Source organism: Pristis pectinata, chromosome 14 (assembly GCF_009764475.1).
Source record: "Pristis pectinata isolate sPriPec2 chromosome 14, sPriPec2.1.pri, whole genome shotgun sequence".
Lineage (NCBI taxonomy): Eukaryota > Metazoa > Chordata > Chondrichthyes > Rhinopristiformes > Pristidae > Pristis > Pristis pectinata.
In genome coordinates this window covers 2,356,662-2,371,547 of record NC_067418.1, presented here as the reverse complement: position 1 = coordinate 2,371,547, position 14,886 = coordinate 2,356,662, and the positions used below count along the sequence as shown (strand labels likewise).

Below are 14,886 nucleotides of genomic sequence, written 5' to 3'. Positions count from 1 at the left end.
CACAGTCGACGTGGCGGGCCGAGACCCTTCGTCAGGACATGTCAGATATATGTAGCTGGGGTCAAGTGATTCTCTTGAGGAGTAATCCCTTAATGTAGAAGCACGCTGAAGAAGGAAATCAGGAGGGCAAAAAGGGGACATGAGATATCGTGAAGAACGCATGCCAGTGGCTCTACTTCATTGGGAGTTTGAGGGGATTTGGTACGTCACCAAAGACTCTTAAAAATTTCTACAGATGTGCGGTGGAGAGCATTCTGAGTGGTTGCATCACAGCCTGGTATGGAGGCTCCAAGGATCGCAAGAAGCTGCAGAGGGTTGTAGACTCAGCCAGCTCCATCACAGGCACAACCCATAGAACCATAGAAACATAGAACACTACAGCACAGAAAAACAGGCCACTTGGCCCTTCTAGTCTGTGCCGAAACAGTATTCCGCTAGTCCTATTTACCTGCACCCAGTCCATAACCCTCCAGACCTCTCCCATCCATGTATCTATCCAATTTATTCTTAAAACTCAAGTGAACATGCGTTTACTACATCAGATGGCAGCCCGTTCCACACTCCCACCACTCTTTGAGTGAAGAAGTTCCCCCTAAACTTTTCCCCTTTCACCCTAAAGCCATGTCCTCTCGTACTTATCTCTCCGAATCTAGGTGGAAAGAGCCTACTCACATTTACTCTGTCTATACCCCTCATAATTTTGTAAACCTCTATCAAATCTCCCCTCATTCTTCTACGCTCCAAGGAATAAAGTCCTAACCTGTTCAATCTTTCCCTGTAACTCAACTCCTGAAGACCCAGCAACATTCTAGTAAATCTCCTCTGCACTCTTTCAATCTTACTGATATCCTTCCTATAGTTAGGTGACCAGACTGCACACAATACTCCAAATTTGGCCTCACCAATGTCTTATACAACCTCACCATAACATCCCAACTCCTATACCCAATACTTTGATTTATGAATGCCAGGATGCCAAAAGCCTTCTTTACAACCCTGTCTACCTGCGACGCCACTTTCAGGGAATTATGTATCTGAACTCCCAGATCCCTTTGTACCTCCGCACTCCTCAGTGCCCTACCATTTACTGTGTATGTCCTACCTTGATTTGTCCTTCCAAAATGCAACACCTCACACTTGTCTGCATTAAATCCCATCTGCCATTTTCTGGCCCATTCTTCCATTTGGTTCAGATCCCTCTGCAAGCTTTGAAAGCCTTCCTCGCTGTCCACAACGCCTCCAATCTTAGTGTCATCAGCAAACTTGCTGATCCAATTTACCACATTATCATCTAGATCATTGATATAGACAACAAACAACAATGGCCCCAACACAGATCCCTGAGGCACCCCACTAGTCACAGGCCTCCAGTCTGAGAAACAATCATCCACTACCACTCTCTGTCTTCTCCCACCCTCCCTGCCATCGAGGACATCTTCAAGAGGCGGTGCCTCAAGAAGGCGGCATCTGTCACTAAAGACCCTCACCACCCGGGACATGCTTAGTGGAATGGTGTCATGACAACAACCTTTCGCTCGATGTCAACAAAACAAAAGAGCTGGTCATTGACTTCAGGAAAGGGGGCAGTGTACATGCACCTGTCTACATCAGTGGTGTTGAGGTCGAGAGGGTTGAGAGCTTCAAGTTCCTGGGAGTGAACATCACCAACAGCCTGTTCTGGTCAAATCACGTAGATGCCACGGCCAAGAAAGCTCACCAGCGCCTCTACTTGCTCAGGAGGCTAAAGAAATTTGGTTTGTCCCCTTTGACTCTCACCAACTTTTACCGATGCACCATAGAAAGCATCCTATCTGGATGTATCACGGTTTGGTATAGCAACTGCTCTGCCCAAGACCGCAAGAAGCTGCAGAGAGTTGCGGACACAGCCCAGCGCATCACAGACACCAGTCTCCCCTCCTTGGACCTCTCGTTGTCTTGGTGAAGCAGCCAGCATAATCAAAGACCCCGCCCACCCGGGACATTCTCTCTTCTCTACTCTTCCATCGGGTAGAAGATACAGGTGCCTGAGGGCACGTACCACCAGACTTAAGGACAGCTTCTACCCCACTGTGATAAGACTATTGAACGGTTCCCTTATACAGTGAGGTGGACTATGACCTCACGATCTACCTTGTTGTGACCTTGCACCCTATTGCACTGCACTTTCTCTGTAGCTGTGACACTTTACTTTGTGCTGTTATTGTTTTTACCTGTACTACCTCAATGCACTCTGTACTAACTTAATGTAACTGCACTGTGTAATGAACTCACCTGTACGATCGGTGTGCAAGACAAGTGACAATAATAAACCAATACCAATACCAATACCAATGCCCTCTTCTCGTTACTACCATCGGGGAGGAGGTACAGGAGCCTGGAGACCCACACTCAGTGATTCAGGAACAGCTTCTTCCCCTCCGCCATCAGATTTCTGAACAGTCCATGAACCCATGAACACTACCTCGTTATTCCTTTTTTTTGCACTATCTTTGTAATTTACAGTAATTTTATGTCTTTGTATTGTACTGCTGCCAAAATAATGAATTTCATTTCATATGTCAGTGATAATAAATCTGATTCTGATTCTGAAGTTAAGCTAAAGGTGAATCCTAAAAGATTCTATATTGAGCAATCTCTCCTTATAAGTAAAGCTCTCCATTTCAGGCATCATCCTGGTGAATCTCTTCTGCACTCTTGCTATTGCAACCTTATCCTTCCTGTAGTGTGGTGACCAGAACTGTACACAACACTCCAAGTGCGGCATGACCAATGTCTAGTACGACTGAAACATGATGTCCCAACTCTTAAACTCAATGCCTTGGCTCATGAAGGCAAGCTTACCAAATGCCTTCTTCACTGCTCTATTCATCTGTATCACCTATGTGTAGATGGTCTCCAACCTAACCTTCTGGGTTACGTGAATGGAAAACAATAAGAACATCATTACTGAAAAGTAATGTCCACTTCTTCACTAAAGGGATGATTACTATATCCCAATCGGAGCTAATATCTATAATCTAAATGGATGAACAATACCTTGATTACAAGCGGTAATTTCTGTAATATATATTTCTGTAATATATAATAATATAATGTTTAAAAACCTGGGCCTCTGTACCTCCTTCTGCAACTGGATCCTCAACTACCTTATCGGGAGACCACAGTCAGTGCTGATCAGTAATAATATCTCCTCTTCAGTGACAATCAACACAAGGATGCGTGCTTAGCCCACTGCTCTACTCCCTCTACATTCATGACTGGGTGGCTAAACACAGCTCAAATGCCATCTATAAATTCGCCGATTGTTGTTGGTAGACAAGGAGGTGTACAGGAGTGAGATAGATGGGCTGGTTGAGTGGTGTTGCAACAACAACCTCGCACTCAACGTCAGCAAGACCAAGGAACTGATTGTGGACTTCAGGAAGGGGAAGTCGGGAGAACACACACCAGTCCTCATTGAGGGGTCAGCGGTGGAAAGGGTGAGCAGCTTCAAGTTCCTGGGCATCAACATCTCAGAGGATCTATCCTGGGCCCAACACTTGATGCAATCACGAAGAAGGCACACCAGCAGCTCTACTTCATTGGGAGTTTGAGGTGATTCAGTATGTCACTTACAAATTTCTACAGATGTACGGTGGAGAGCATTCTGACTGGTTGCATCACTGCCTGGTATGGAGGCTGCAAGAGGTTGCAGGAGGTTGTCAACTCAGCCAGCTCCATCACAGGCTCAACCCTCCCCAACATCGAGGACATCTTCAAGAGGTGGTGCCTCAAGAAGGCAGCATCCATCATTAAGGACCCTCATGACCCGGGACATGCCCTCTTCTCGTTACTACCATCGGGGAGGAGGTACAGGAGCCCGAAGACCCACACTCAATGATTCAGGATAGCTTCTTCGAAGCCCTCCGCCATCAGATTTCTGAACGGTCCATGAACCCATGAACACTACCTCGTTATTCCTCTTTTGCACTATTTATTTATTTTTGTAACTTACAGTAATTTTTGTCTTTATGCCTTGCACTGTACTGCTGCCGCAAAACAACACATTTCATGATATATGTCAGTGATAATAAACCTGATTCTGATTCTGATTATCTATATACATGTTACATATATGGGGGAGCGATATCTTGGTTACCATTGGAGAGGTAATTTCACACTCCTGACCTACAGCGTGGTATAGAAACAGTATAAAGTTTTATAAATGTCTCATCAACTAAAGTTGTGGAAAGCAAAATAAAACCAGAAAATTCTGGAAACACTCAGCAGGTCAGACAGCATCTGTGGAGAAAGAAACAGAGTTGATGTTTGTGGTTGTTGACCCTTCATTACAAACGGAGAAGTAAAAATTTTCTGACTTTCCTAGTTCTGACAAAGGGTTATCATCTGGAAGCATTATCACTGCTTCACTCCCTACAGACACTGCCTGATCTGCTGATTATTTCCAGCATTTTCTGTTTTTATTTCAGATTTCCAGCATCAGGAGCTTTTTGGTTCTTGACCATGAAAAGTATTTATGTCAGTCGGATCTTGCTCTGAGCAAACTGGCTGCCAATATTCCAACATGATGAACACTCCATGGGCCTGTTAAAGGTTTTGAGATGTCCAGAGGTTGTGACGGGTGCTACAGAAAGGCAAGTCTTTTCCTTACTGATCAAAATGTAATTTCTCGTACTTCCTTACAACATAGGAGGTGACCGTTTGGCCCATCAAGTCAAAGCTAGCTTTCAGAGTGATCCCATCAGTCTCACTCCCCCAGACCCCTACTGAAGCATCAGATGGAATACTCACAATATGATCAGTTCAGCTTCGTAACAAACCAGCACGTTCTTCTGCATCACCAGCCTGAACCATTTCTGCATGAGTTGAGGTTCTTCCTTTGAGTCAAGCTCTAAACATTCAGATAAAAGGTCCAGTTAGTGGCAGGTCAGTTTTCTTAGAACCATAGAACCACAGAACACTACAGCACAGAGAACAGGCCATTTGGCCTTTCTAGTCTGTGCCGAAACAGTATTCCGCTAGTCCCACTTACCTGCACCCAGTCCATAACCCTCCAGACTTCTCCCGTCCATGTATCTATCCGTTATTCTTAAAACTTAAGAGTGAGCATGCGTTTACTACATCAGATGGTAGCCCGTTCCACACTCCCACCACTCTTTGAGTGAAGAAGTTCCCCCTAAACCTTTCCCCTTTCACCCTAAAGCCATGTCCTCTCGTACTTATCTCTCTGAATCTAGGTGGAAAGAGCCTACTCGCATTTACTCTGTCTATACCCCTCATAATTTTGTAAACCTCTATCAAATCTCCCCTCATTCTTCTATGCTCCAAGGAATAAAGTCCTAACCTGTTCAATCTTTCCCTGTAACTCAACTCCTGAAGACCCGGCAACATTCTAGTAAATCTCCTCTGCACTCTTTCAATCTTACAAATATCCTTCCTATAGTTAGGTGACCAGAACTGCACACAATACTCAAATTTGGCCTCACCGATGTCTTATACAACCTCACCATAACATCCCAACTCCTGTACTCAATACTTTGATTTATGAATGCCAGGAAGCCAAAAGCCTTCTTTACAACCCTGTCTACCTGTGACACCACTTTCAGGGAATTATGTATCTGAACTCCCAGATCCCTTTGTTCCTCCGCACTCCTCAGTGCCCTATTTCTTCTTATTCAAACTTCTGTCAGCCTGTATGTTAACCAGAGACCATTACATTTGGTACACGTTTCATCAAAAACTTATCATAAAGCAAATATAATGCTGGTTATTCGTGTGGGTTATGCAATGATAGATATTTTCAGTAACATTCTCCCTGTGTGCAGCAATGGCTGCTTGCCTTATTGGTAACATTACATTTGTGATTGTGCAGTTTGGTCCCTGATAAACTTGGTAGAGGTGCTGCCTCACAACCCCAGGGCTCCAGGTTCAATCCTGTACTCCAGTGTGGCAGGATTGTTTGTGTGGAGTCTGTAAGTTCTCCCTGTGACCATGTGTGTTTCCCCCGGATGCTCCGATTTCCTCCCACATTCCAAAGATGTGTGGATTTGTAGGTTAATTGGCAGATGTAAGTTGATAGGGTTGGGGGGGGGGGGGTGGGGGTGTTGGGAATATGGGAAGAATTAGTGTAAAAATGGGTACTTGATGGTTGGTAAGTTGGTAAATTGGTTTATTATTGTCACCGGTACCAAGGTGCAGTGAGAAACTTTGCTTTGCATGCCACCCAAGCAGATCACGTCATTACATCGAGGTAGTACAAGGGAAAAGCAATAACAGAATGCAGAAATAAAGTGTTACAGTACACAGAGAAAGTGCAGTGCAGGCAGACAATAAGGTGCAAGGTCATTACGAGGTGGACTGTGAGGTCAAGAGTCCATCTTATCGTACAAGAGGTCTGTTAAATGGTCTTGTAACAGCAGGATAGAAGCTGTCCTTGAGCCTGGTGGTACGTGCTTTCAGGCTTTTGTATCTTCTGCCTGATGGGAGGGGGGAGATGAGATAATGTCCAGGGTGGCTGGGGCCTTTGACACAGACTTGGGATGGCACAGACTCAGTGGGCCAAATGGCCTGTTTCCGTGCTGTATGACTATATAAAGATCACTAAGAGTACTCACAGAGGATGCTTACAGGCACTCTCCTCCACCACACCCAGAAACACATAATTTACAAAATAAGCATTTGAAGACAAAGATTTTGCAAAATTATGTGTCATAATGGCATGATTACATTTTCTCTGCAATTGGCTTTTGTGTCTTTAATGCTGTGATTTATATTTTTAGAAAGCTGCAGTTCTAGCCCCGAAAGCCTAGGTGTGGTGTTAATTGTTTGGCAGTGTTGTGTGGGCTGAGTTTGGATTGTGTAGTGTAACCCTTCCCCTGGGATATATCCGAAACCTTCAATTTATGGTGCTGATGGGATCATTTGCTTTGCCTGCTAGCACTTCCATTCAGCTGCTTTTGTTAAAACAATTCTGCAAAACAAGAGGATGCTATGAAAAAATAGCAAGGAAAACAAGGGCATTCTTGCTGTATAAACAAAGATGTTCTCTGCATTGGAAAGATGGGGAGAACATATCTGTGCCCTGACTGCTTTGAGTTGCTGTGTTGTTCTGGGAGACCGGTTTGATGGTCTGGTGTCTGTGGTGAGTCCAATGATAATGGCTGCTCTTTCCCGATGTTGAACTAACTGCCTGGTTTCCTGAATGAACAGCAACAGAAGACACAAGAGTCTGGATGGACCAAACTGCTGGAGGAACTGAACAGGTTAAGGCAGCATCTGTGGAGGGAAATGGACGTTCAATAGAACATAGAACATAGAACACTACAGCACAGTACAGGCCCTTCGGCCCACAATGTTGTGCCAACATTTTATCCTGCTCTAAGATCTATCTAACCCTTCCCTCCCACATAGCCCCCCATTTTTCTATCATTCATGTGTCTATCTAAGAGTCTCTTAAATGTCCCTAATGTATCTGCCCCCACAACCTCTGCAGGCAGTGCGTTCCACGAACCCACCACTCTCTGTGTAAAAAACTTACCCCTGACATCCCCCTTATACCTTCCTCCAATCACCTTAAAGTAATGTCCCCTCGTGTTCGCCATTGTTGCCCTGGGAAAAAGTCTCTGTCCACTCGATCTATGTCTCTTATCATCTTGTGCACCTCTATCAAGTCACCTCTCATCCTCTTTCTCCCCAAGCCCTAGCTCACTCAACCTATCCTCATAAGACATGCTCTCTAATCCAGGCAACATCCTGGTAAATCTCCTCTGCACCCTCTCTAAAGCTTCCACATCCTTCCTATAATGAGGCAACCAGAACTGAACACAATACTCTAAGAGTGGTCTGACCAGAGTTTTATAGAGCTGCAACATCACCTCAGGCTCTTGAAATTAATACCCCAACTAATGAAGACCAACACCCCTAGATAAGTTAAGATATCTTTATTAGTCACATGTACATCAAAACACACAGTGAAATGCATCTTTTGCGTAGAGTGTTCTGGGGGCAGCCCGCAAGCGTCGCCACGTTTCTGGCACCAACATAGCATGCCCACAACTTCCTAACCTTTACATCTTTGGAATGTGGGAGGAAACCGGAGCATCCGGAGGAAACCCACGCAGACACGGGGAGAACGTACAAACTCCTTACAGACAGTGGCCGGATTTGAACCCTGTCGACTTGCACGGCAACCTTGAGGTCGTGGACGTGGACCCCAAGATCCCTCTCTTCCTCCACACTGCTAAGAGTCCTGCCATCAACCTTGTATTCTGCCTTCGAATTCGATCTCCCGAAGTGTATCACTTCACATTTATTTGGGATGTTTCAGATCAAGATCCCTAATTTGGACTTAAAATGAAGGGTCTCGATGTGAACCATCACCCTGTCCCATTTCCCGCCACAGATGCTGCCTGACCCGCTGAGTTCCCCCGGCAGTTTGTTTGTAACTTCCTACAACACAAAGGAGTGACAGTGCATCTCCACATTGGTGCCACAATTCACACAGTTGCACCAGCATTTGCAGCACAACAGATAGTGTGTTAGACTTCTACAAGTGAATCAACAATTAATTCAAAGGTTGAGCTTTGAGTTCCACCAGAGTTGGAATTTGACAGTTTCAGTTATGCAGTTTCATTTGCAGCTGGTAGAACCACTGCCTCACAGCGCCAGAGACCTAGGTTCAATACCGACCTCCGGTGCTGTCTGTGTGGAGTTTGCACGTTCCGCGTGGGTTTCCCCCGGGTGCTCTGGTCTCCTCCCACATCACAAAGACGTAAATTGGTAAATTGGTTTATTATTGTCACATGTACTGAGGTACAGTGAAAACTTTGTCTTGCATGCCGTCCACACAGATCATTTCATCACATCAGTGGATTGAGGTAGTACAGGGGAAAACAATAACAGAATGCAGAATAAAGTGTTACAGTTACAGAGAAAGTGCAGTGCAGGCAGACAATAAGGTGCAAGGTCATGACGAGGTAGATTGTGAGGTCAAGAGTCCATATTATCGTACTAGGGGACCATTCAATTGTCTTATAACAGCGGCATAGAAGCTCTCCTTGTGTGCGGGTCGGTGGGTTAATTGGGTTAAAAGAAGCAGACGTGCAGGTCAGTGGATTAATTGGCCGCTGGTGGTACCTGGGCAGAGTTGATGGGAATGTGTGGAGAATGGGACAAATGCGGACACGAGAGACTGCAGATGCTGGAACCTGGAGCAACACACAAGGTGCTGGAGGAACTCAGCGGGTCGGGCAGCATCTGTGGGGGGAAATGGACAGTTGACGTTTCATGTCGAGATCCTTCACCTGGACTGGATAAATGTATGATTAGTGAAAATGGGTGGTTGATGGTCAACACGGACTTGATGGGCCAAAGGGCCTGTTTCCATGCTATCTCGCCCTATGGCTCTATGAGTCTGTCTATGGGTAAATCAGATCAGTATTGATTAGTACAATAGTTGGCATGGACCAGTAGGGCCAAAGGGCCTGTTTGCATGACTCTATGACCTCCAGCCCCATCTGTGGCAGTGTGCAGTCCCACAGTGGCCTCATCAACCACTTCCCAACCCACAGAACTCTGGTGGAAGCAAAAGATCGATCAACTGCCCAAGAAGTTGTTACTTGTTATGTAAGGTACATTTTCATTTCAAGCACACTCTGCAGTTCTCTTTAAGACAGAGCAGGACCACTGTCTTGGGTGTGGTAACAAGAAAAAACATCCGCTTGTTCTATTCCACACAGCAGTTAGCAAATGAATCTCATGTAGCAAGAGTTCATCAGTTACGGTTCACACTAAAGTGGTGAAGGGTTACAGGATATTTATGAAACTTAACTTACAACTGCTAACTACATCAAAGTGACAGCCACACTGACTGCATAATTCACTCCACAGCAGAATGTGTTAGGTGAGGCAAGGAGCAAGTGAAACAAACGATCGATGTCACCACTGACAGACAATTTGCTGCAAAATGGGAATGTGGTGGTATCCTGGTCGTCAAATACTGGCTGGATGTATACAGTAAACAGCAGGGACCTTAGAAACGTTGATATACAGAGGGACCTTAGGGCGCAAGTTCATATTTCCCTGAAAACAGTGACACAGGTGGATAGGGTAATTAAGAAGGCGTTTCGCTTGCTTACCCTCAGAAGCAGAGGTACTGAGTATAAGAGTTGACATATCATGTTGCAGCTGGACAAGACATTGGTTAGGCCACGTTGGGAATATTGTGTGCAGTTCTGGTCACCACACTACAGGATGGATGCGAGGGTGCTGGAAATACCATAGAACCATAGAACAATACAGCACAATACAGGCCCTTCGGCCCACCATGTTGTGCTGCCCTTCAAACCACACCTGAGACTATCTAACCCCTTCCTCCCACATATCCCTCTAACTTCAATTCCTCCATATGCTTATCTAACAATCTCTTGAACTTGTCCAACATACCAGCCTCCACCACCACCCCAGGCAGCGCATTCCATGCCCCAACCACTCTCTAGGTGAAAAACCTCCCTCTGACATCTCCCTTGAACTTCCCACCCATTACCTTAAAGCCATTGGCGCCCTGGGAAAGAGGTGCTGGCTGTCTACTCTGCAGGAGTGCAGGAAAGACACACCAGGCTGTTGGCTGGAACGGAGGGCTTTAGTTACGGAGAGATTGGACAGGCTGGGATTGTTCTCACTGGAGTGAAGGAGGCCGAGGGGTGATCTTACAGAGGTTTATAAAATTATGAGGGGCATCGATAGGGTAGTTAGTCATAGTCTTAATTACAGGGTAGGGGAATCTAAAACTCGAGGACATAGGTTTAATGTGAGAGGGAAAGGATTTAAAGGAGACCTGAGGGACAAGTTTTTCACACAGAGCATTGTGGGTATATGGAACGAGCTGCCAGAGGAGGAGGCAGAGGTGGGTATAATCACAGTTTTTAAAAAGCACTTGGACACGTCCATGGATAGGAAAGGTTTTGAGGGGTAGGGGCCAAACGCAGGCAAACGGGGTTAGCGCAGATGGGAATCTCAGTCAACATGGACAAGTTGGGCCGAAGGGCCTGTTACCGTGCTGTATGACTCTATGACTCTGTTGTACATCGAAGCAACGTCAACACAAAGTCTCTGAGAAGGATCTCAAGCTACTCGAGCTGATTGAGATAGCAAGAAAGTTGTCACTTTCAGAGGAGTGAGCAGCAGAGGTAGAAAGGCCACAAGATCCTCATGAGAATATGATCAGAAGGGAAGGTGAACGGCAGGACTGAGTTTTACACAGGAAACCATCAACTGAGAAGAATTTCCGTCATGATAAGCAGAACTCAAAGTCGTGCTTTTATTGTGGTCTACCCATCCCGGGTAGGAAGTTCAACCAGTTTGTTATTCATCAAACAAAAGGCACCAGAACTCAGTAGACCATGTAGTGTCAGAGGCACAGGAGACTGCAGATGCTGGAACCTGGAGCAGCACACAATCTGCTGGAGGAACTCAACGGGTTGGGCAGCATCTGTGGAGGAAAATGGACAGTCGACGTTTCAGGTCGAGACCCTTCATCTGCATTAGCTGACAAATTGGGCTGAAGGGTCCCTTCCTGTGCTGTACAACTCCATGACTCTATTGTAGATCGAAGCAACTTCAATGCAAAGTCCTTGAGAAGGTTCTCAAGCTACCATGAGCTTTAGACCATGTAGTGTTGAAGCCAACACAGAGATCAGCAGTAGATTCTGAGGCTCCCGAATGCACGTTTGTTTTTCACCACACAGATCACTCCGCCATGGGTAGAAGTGAACATTTGCAACATGTGGGAGAGATGAACTGGCTGAAATGGGAGCATTCACCAGCAAACCATTTGCAACCTTCATTGTATTCCTACACTTTGATCCTTACCAATTTTTATCGATGCACCATAGAAAGCATCCTATCCAGATACTTCACAGCTTGGTATGGCAACTGCTCTGCCCATGACTGCAAGAAACTGCAGAGTGTTGTGGACACAGCCCAGCGCATCACAGAAACCAGCCTCCCCTGCATGGACTCTGTCTACACTTCTCACTGCCTCGGTAAAGCAGCCAGTATAATTAAAGACCCCACCCACCCCAGACATTCTGTCTTCTCCCCTCTCCCACAGGGCAGAAGATACAAAACCCTGAAATCACGTACCACCGGGCTCAAGGACGGCCTCCATCCTACTGTTATAAGACTATAAGGTATCTTATCCCTTGTATAATAAGATGGACTCTTGACCTCACAATCTACCTTGTTATGAACAAAACATTCTATTTAATTTCAGGTGACTGTGGTATTCTCAGTTTTGGCACTGTATCAGCTTTTCATATTACAGGGATGACTGGTGTTACACCCATAACCAACCCTGTTACTTACAAAGAGAAACCACAGGACGACATTTGGCTGCTGTACCTGAAACAACACTGAGGAAAGGCAAGATTGCAATGAAGCAAGAAGTCCTGTCTCTGTGTATAACACCAACTCTAGAACATAGAACAGTACAGCATAGGAACAGGCCCTTCGGCCCATAATATTGTGCCAAACTAATTAAACTAGTAATTAAAAGCATAACTAGACTAATTCTATCTGCCTCCACCACCACCCCTGGCAGCACATTCCAGGCACCCACTTACACAAAAAAACTTGCCCCACAGATCTCCTTTGAACTTTCCCCCCTCACATTAAATACATGCCCTCTAGTATTAGACATTTAGACCCTGGGAAAAAGATACCGGCTGTCTACCCTATCCATGCTTCTCATAATCTTATAAACCTCTATCAGGCCTCCCCTCAGCCTCCACCGCTCCATAGAAAACAACCCGAGTTCGTCCAACTCTTCCTTATAGCCCATACTCTCTAATCCAGGCAGCATCCTGGTGAACCTCTTCTACACCCTCTCCAGAGCCTCCACATCCTTCCTGTAATGGGGCGACCAGAACTGAATGCAATACTCTAGATGCGGCCTAACCAGGATTTTATAAAGCTGCAACATAACTTCCTGACTCTTGAACTCAATGCCTCGACTAATAAAGGCAAGCATACCATATGCCTTCTTTACCACCCTGTCTACTTGTGCGGCCACTTTCAGGGAGCTCTGGACTTGGATCCCTAGATCCCTCGGTACATTAAAATTCTGTCAAAAAGACGGAAGCAAGTCACTGAAAATTCACTCCCTAGTGATGTCACACATACACTGCAAGATTTTGCACAAAGTTTGCAATGAGACAAACATGCATCCACCTCAGACCTTGTGCTATGAGATGATTGCATTGTCATCCCAGAGTCACTATCGGAATGCCATACAGACAAAGCTAATGCAGATCAGCAAAGAATCCCGAAAATGCCACAGTCGTTAATGGAAGAGATATGGTTCCCAGAGCAGATCCTTTGGTTGAACACAAGATCATCAAATGTCTAGTGTGACAAACATTCACAACGTCAGATCTATGAGAAGTGATACAGATTATCTGAGAGACCTAAAGGATCTGCGTTGCTGTTGGTGCCCTGGTGGTCATGTGCTTAAAATTATCAATGACCATAGTAGAGTCACCATATTTGCCAATTCTCATCTGTGAAAGCTACAGAGCTCACTCGTATCATGGACTGTTTGATGTCCCCAAAGTTATGAGGGTAAATAATGGCAGCCATTCAACAGTGAAGAGTTCAAGAGGTTTGCAAATTACTTGGGTTTCACACATCACAAGACCGGAACTCACTGCCCAGGAGCCAAAGGTGAAGTAGAGAGATTCGGGTCAACCCTAAAGCAGCCGCCCACGTCACACTTGTCTTACAGGACTACAGAGAATGCCACATTCAAAGTCAGAAACACAACAATGGCTAGACTTGTTTCTGAATAACCAACGTGTACACATCTTCCAGAACATCCCAGTGAGCCTGGTGACCCACATCTACTGCAGCGTGGGAAAGCCAAGGAGAGCTCCATGGAAGCAAATGCAGCCTGATGGAACACAACAACCAACTCCATGTGACACACAACCGTTGAAGTTTCCAACTTGACAGGTTCCCCAATCACAACACTTCACGGTTTGTGAAGGACCAGATGAAGCACAACATTCTTTGAGGCACCGCCCAGTTTCGCTGCATCAAAATGGATAATCTCAAAGGTGAGGTTGAACTGAGTGACACACCCAACATCTTTCAATCCATGGCTGCTTCATATCGGAGAGTGTTTGAAACAAAGACTGAGGGGATTGGAATGATTTTTGTCATTAACACAGGGAGGGATGATGTGTTGTTCTTATTATGTGAGTACATTTTCTTTTTAAGAATACAATATTTCCTCTTTAAGACTGTGTAAAGTTCTGAGAAAGCTCTGCTTCTCAAAAAGCCATTTGTTCTATGTTCCACAGGACTGTTTTCTAATTAATCACATCTATCAAGGGCAGTTATATAAGACGTTGGTGAGGACGCACCTGGAGTATTGTGTACAGTTTTGGTCACCTTGTTATAGGAAAGATGTTATTAAACTAGAAAGGGTGCAGAAAAGATTTACAAGGATGCTGCCAGGACTTGGGGGCCTGAGTTACAAGGAGAGGTTGCGTAGACGAGGACTTTATTCCCTGGAACGTAGGAGATTGAGGGGTGACCAGATAGAAGTATATAAGATCATGAGGGGCATAGACTGGGTGAAAGCCCACAGTCTTTTTCCCAGGAAGGGGGTGCTAAAAACAAGAGGGCATAGGTTTAAGATCAGAGGCGAGAAATTTAAAAGGGGCATCAGGGGCAGCTTCTTCACACAAAGGGTGGTGCATGTTTGGAATGAGCTGCCAGAAACAGTGGTTGAGGTGGGCACATTAGCACCATTTAAAAGCCACTAGATAAGTCCATGGATAGGAGAGGTTTAGATATGGGCCAAATGTAGGCAGATGGGACTAGCTC

General features: G+C 45.4%; 1 protein-coding gene across 1 annotated transcript in view; it reads right to left on the bottom strand.

Moving 5' to 3' along the window:
• The window catches only part of mical2a (microtubule associated monooxygenase, calponin and LIM domain containing 2a), a 221,235-nt gene that overhangs the window by 4,873 nt on the left and 201,476 nt on the right, over positions 1-14,886 (bottom strand). Inside the window, exons 29-30 of the mRNA XM_052029660.1 lie at positions 11,066-11,074; positions 4,792-4,889 (exon numbers count right to left, since the gene is read on the bottom strand). Of these exons, the coding sequence (XP_051885620.1) occupies positions 4,792-4,889; positions 11,066-11,074 (107 nt within the window). The remainder of the gene's footprint in view (positions 1-4,791; positions 4,890-11,065; positions 11,075-14,886) is intronic.